General features: G+C 39.6%; 1 protein-coding gene across 11 annotated transcripts in view; it reads left to right on the plus strand.

Moving 5' to 3' along the window:
- Positions 1 to 5,234, plus strand: part of Pias2 (protein inhibitor of activated STAT 2) — a 145,375-nt gene that overhangs the window by 34,568 nt on the left and 105,573 nt on the right. For all 11 annotated transcript variants that reach the window (XM_008825903.2, XM_029560109.1, XR_001872265.2 and 8 more), the window contains one exon: positions 556 to 1,030. In XM_008825903.2, the coding sequence (XP_008824125.1) occupies positions 559 to 1,030 (472 nt within the window). In that variant the 5' untranslated portion in view covers positions 556 to 558. Of the gene's footprint in view, positions 1 to 555; positions 1,031 to 5,234 lie in introns of those variants that run through there.

A 5,234-nucleotide genomic window follows, 5' to 3' on the forward strand; every position in this document is an offset into this window, starting at 1 on the left:
TGTTAAATAGAATGTATGTGATTTTTTTTTTAAGCCTTAACATTTTAAAGTATCTTTTAAAATTATGTTGTCTGTTCCTTAATATTTTAGTTAGGTTAAAAAATGCATTGGCTTTTGGATCACAATTCTGACTGGATTTTGTATACTTACTAAGCAGCATCAGAAGTTACACATGTAACATTGCAAAAACGTTTATTTCTTGCTTAATTGGGAAAAAACTTGTGACATACAGTTTTATATTTGAGTTTATTTTTGATAAGGAACATTTTCATTGGTTAATGAGTCATAGTCATAAAGCAGATACGGATTTACATCAGAGTATAATCTGATAATGAAGTTGTTAATAGGAACCAATAGACTATTACTAAAATTCAGAGAAAAGCAAAATCTAATTTAACAATATAACTCAAATGTAAGTTTAAGGGACGATAGCTCTATGAATATTAATTATATATGTAAATATTACTAGCAAGAAAAATACAGTATGTTTTAGGTAGGATTTAAAAAAAATATGCTTGAGGATGACTATTGGCTTTTTTTTTTCTTTCCTTTTAGAATATGGTTTCTAGTTTTAGGGTTTCTGAATTACAAGTGTTACTAGGCTTTGCTGGACGGAATAAAAGTGGGCGCAAGCATGACCTCCTGATGAGGGCACTGCATTTATTGAAGAGTGGCTGCAGCCCTGCGGTTCAGATTAAAATTCGAGAATTGTATAGACGCCGATATCCACGGACACTTGAAGGACTTTCTGATTTATCCACAATCAAATCATCAGTTTTCAATTTGGATGGTAGTTCATCACCTGTAGAACCTGACTTGGCTGTGCCTGGAATCCATTCGTTGCCTTCCACTTCAATTACACCTCATTCACCATCATCTCCTGTTGGTTCTGTGTTGCTTCAAGATACTAAGCCCACATTTGAGATGCAGCAACCATCTCCTCCAATTCCTCCGGTCCATCCTGATGTGCAGTTAAAAAACCTGCCCTTTTATGATGTTCTTGATGTTCTCATCAAGCCCACAAGTTTAGGTAAGTATTAAGAAACTTACTATTTTATTTGGAGAATAAATAAAACAACCTTTAACTATTGATTAGTGATTTGTTGTTAACATTTTTCAATTGTTTGCCAGGGCTGGCTTAGGTAGCTCAGTTCCCAAGACCTATGTGGTGGAAGGAGAGAACCTACTTCCAGAGCAAATTGTCATCTGACCTGTCATGCTGTGGCACGCACCCCCCCATACATACATACATGCATACTATTCATACATACATATTTTGAAAATACTAAAAAAATTTTATTTTTTGTTTGGTTTTGAGACAGGTTCTTCCTGTAGCCCCAACTGACCTGGACTCATTATATAGACTAGACTACCCTTGATCTCAGAGTTCTGGCTGCCTCTGTCACCTGCATACTAGAACTAAAGTTGTACACTACCACACCTGGCTTTTTATTTTATAAGAATTAATTTTAGTTAATTCTAAAATTTTATTGTGTGTGTATATCCATTGTGTATGCATGTGCACATGAGTGCAGTGCCTATGGAGTCCAGAAGAGGGTGTAAGATCCCTTGGAGCTGGAGTTACAGGCCATTGTGTGCCAACTGATGTGGGTGCTGGGAAGTAAACTCTAGCTCTTCCAAGAGCAGTGTATTGGTTACTTTTCTGTTGCTTTGATAGAAATACCATGACTGGGAACTTATAAAAGGAAGAGTTTATTTAGCTTACTGTACCAAAGGGGCAGGAGTCTACCATGGCATGGCAGCAGAGGTGGCTGGAGGAGAGCAGAAGCTAAGCTCTCTTATCTTCAAGCAGGCACAGGAAGCAGAGTGCAACTAGAGATCTGGCGAGACTTAAGAACTCTGTTAAGCCCTCCCCCAGTGACATGCTTCCTCCTGCATGGTCACACCTTCTAAGACCTCCCTGAACAGCAGCACCAACTAGGGACCAAAATACTTGGAACCTATTCTCATTCAAATTACCACAAGCAGCCCTTAACCACTGAGCTGTTTCTCTAGTCCTTTAAAAAGTTTTTGCTAGCCAGTCATGGTGGTGTGTGCCTATAATTCAAGAACTCTGTTGACTGAGGTAGCGGTATCATATAGGCTATCAGCCTGGGCTACCTGGTGAATTTGAAGTCATTCTGGATTGCATAGTGAGATCCTGTCTTTTTAAAAAGAAAAAGATCAAGGGACTGGGGAAATGGCTCAGTGGGTAAAAGCCCCGAGTTTGAAATTCTGAGTTTGAATTCCCAGAATCCATGCAAAGCTAAACCTGGTAGTGCAGTCTTCTGTAGTCCCCATGTCCTACAGAGAGATGGGAGCCAGAAGTTTGTCAGCCAGCTAGCCTGGCATATGTAGCAGGAAAAATCAACTGGAGACCCTGTCTCAGATAAGGTAGGAGGTAAGGGCTGAAACGCAAGGTTGTCTTCTAACCTTCACAAGCCTATCCTCACTAACACATGAATGTGGACATACACACAGCTTTAAAAATCGAAACTAAGGGCTGGAGAGATGGCTGAGTAGTTATGAGCACTGGCTGTTCTTGTAGTGGATCTGGGTTCAGTTCCTAGCACTCATGTGGTGATTAATGCATGTTTGTAACTCTAGTTCCAGGGGATCCAACACCCACTTTTGGCCTCTACAGGCACTGCATGACACGGGTACACTTTCATAAATGCAAGCAGAACACTCATACACATAAAATATAAATAAATAAATTTTGGGTTTTTTTTTTTTTTTTTTTTGGTCTTTTTGAGACAGGGTCTCCCTGCAGCCCTAGCTGGCCTAGAACTCACTATGTAGACCAGGCTGGCCTTGAACTCACAGAGATCCGCCTGCCTCTGCCTCCCAAGTGCTGGGACTACAGGCGTGTGCCACCATACCCAGCAATAAATAAAATTTTCAAAAAAATTTAAAAATCAAAACAGGCCAGGCTTAGTGGCGTATAGCCTGCTAGACCTGAACAAAGAAGACTGAGCCTACTCTGTTTCCTGAACTGTTCCTTTCTTATTTCTCTCAAAGCTGTTCCTTGAACAAAGACTTCTTTGTTTTTATTTAAACAGTACATCCAGTATGATATGGGAAAGGAATGAAGAGCTTTGTCTTAAAGAACGTTTAAACAGGGAAGACATTTCTTATCTGACCTGTACCAACCCAGAACAGCATACAAAACCACAGACATACTGTCATTCTAAGCCCCTATGTTGTTTTGCAACATTTGTGCTTTTAACACACATATTTCAAGGTCGCTGTTTTCGTTGGTGATCTCTCTCTCTCTCTCTCTCTCTCTCTCTCTCTCTCTCTCTCTCCCCATACTCTGTTCTGGATCAGGCACAAGCAAAGAAATGGCTTAAGATTAAAGCTGTATGTTTAGTTTAGTTTATAAAAGTTGATTGTAAGATTGTTCACATTGTTTTCCTTAAGGTTAGCTAAATTTAAATAAGCTGATTATATAGTAGGAAAGTTGATTGAATAGATAGTATTAAGTGATCTCAAAACATAAGATTGGGGCTGGAGACATGACTCAGTGGTTAAGAACACTGGTTGTTCTCGCAGAAGACCCGGGGTCAAATCCCAGCACCCACATGGCAGCTAACAACTGTCTAACTCCAGTCCCAGGGGATCTGACAGCCTCTTCTGACCTCTGCAGGCATTGCACGACATGGGTGCACTTACCTACATGCAGGCAATACATTCATACACATAAAATAAAATACAAAAATAAAGTTAAAACAAAACACAAGATTAACTTTGGATACAAGGTTAGATAAGACAGAGGTATTCCTATAAAAGTCATTCTCACATTGGCAGATGCCTATAATCCCAACATTTAGGAGACTGAGGCAGTAGGGTTGCTGTGAGAGTTCCAGGCCAGCCAGGCTTACAAAGTAAGACCCTGTCTCAAAAACAAAGTGAAACAACAAAACCAAGAACAAAATTCCGTAACAAACCAAAACCATATTGAGGCTTTAATGTCAAATATTTAAGTGTATGGTAAAAAATACTGGCTGTGCCATATCATTTGGATGTACCTTTTTGTAAGTTTTTTTGTTGTGATAAAATGTGTTTTTTGGGCAGGGTGTGGTGGCATACACCTTTACTCCCAGCACTGGGAGGTAGAGGCAGGTAAAGCTCTGAGTTCAAGGCCAACCTGTTGTACATAGGGAGTTCCAGGCCAGCTTGGGCTAGAGGGAGACTCTGTCTCAAAAAGACCAAACCAAAAAAATGTATTTTTTTGGTTTTTGGACACAGTCATAAGTGTATGGCTCAGACTCGACTGGAACTTGCTATCCTACTGCCTCAGCCTCCCAAGTGCTGAGATTACAGGTGGTTGTGCTACCACAGCTGGCTAGCTTTACTTTTTCCTTTCAATTTTGTATGCCTTTTCTTTCTTTCTTTTTTTTTTTTTTCCCCTTCCTCTTAATTGCTCTGGCTAGAATTTTCTCTAACATTCTTTTTATGTCTTGAGAATTCTTGCTTTTGTGTGAATTGGGAACAGCCTTAAGCTTTAATGTCTATGATTCCTATTTTGATAGTTTTACAGAGCCGTAATTTGTGTTTAATATAGTTTTAAGTTCCTTTCCTAAGAAACTAACCTCTTGGGCCTGAAGAGATGGCTCAGAGGATCTTCAGAGGACCTGAGTTCAGTTCCTTGCACCTATGTCGGGACAGCTCACAATTACTTGTAACACCATATCTCTGCACATATGGACTCGTATCCACACACAGATGCACACATACTTTTTTTTTAATTAAAAAAAAATCCTGTATATGTGATTTTTTTTTCCTGAAGTGGCACAGGGAGTTTGTACGTTTAAAAAAATTCAAGAAAAAAATTAACTCATAATTTAACCCTCCCCCCCACATTTTTGTGTGTGCTCCCACATGTGGATGTAAGAGGTTGCTAGGCTTGACAGCAAGAGCCTTTATGTGCTGAGCCATCTTACCAGCCACCCCCCCCAAAAGAAATTTGAATCCAAGCCAGGTGTGGTGGTGCATGTCTTTAATCCTACTGGAGGGAGAGACTGTGAGTTTGAGGCCAGCTGGGGCTACAGGGAGACCTTGTCTCAGAAAAGACCAAAAAAAACCCAAAAAAACTGACCCCAGAAGAGATGACTCCAGATGGAGAGTATATTTATATTTTCTGCTGCTTTTTACATGTGCAGTAAAGCAAAGAATAAAAGAAACAACTTTCCATAGTAGACACCATTAAAAAAGTGTGTGTGTATATATAT

This window comes from Nannospalax galili, unplaced genomic scaffold (genome assembly GCF_000622305.1).
Source record: "Nannospalax galili isolate Female #2095 unplaced genomic scaffold, S.galili_v1.0 scaffold169, whole genome shotgun sequence".
In the NCBI taxonomy this organism is placed as follows: Eukaryota; Metazoa; Chordata; class Mammalia; order Rodentia; family Spalacidae; genus Nannospalax; species Nannospalax galili.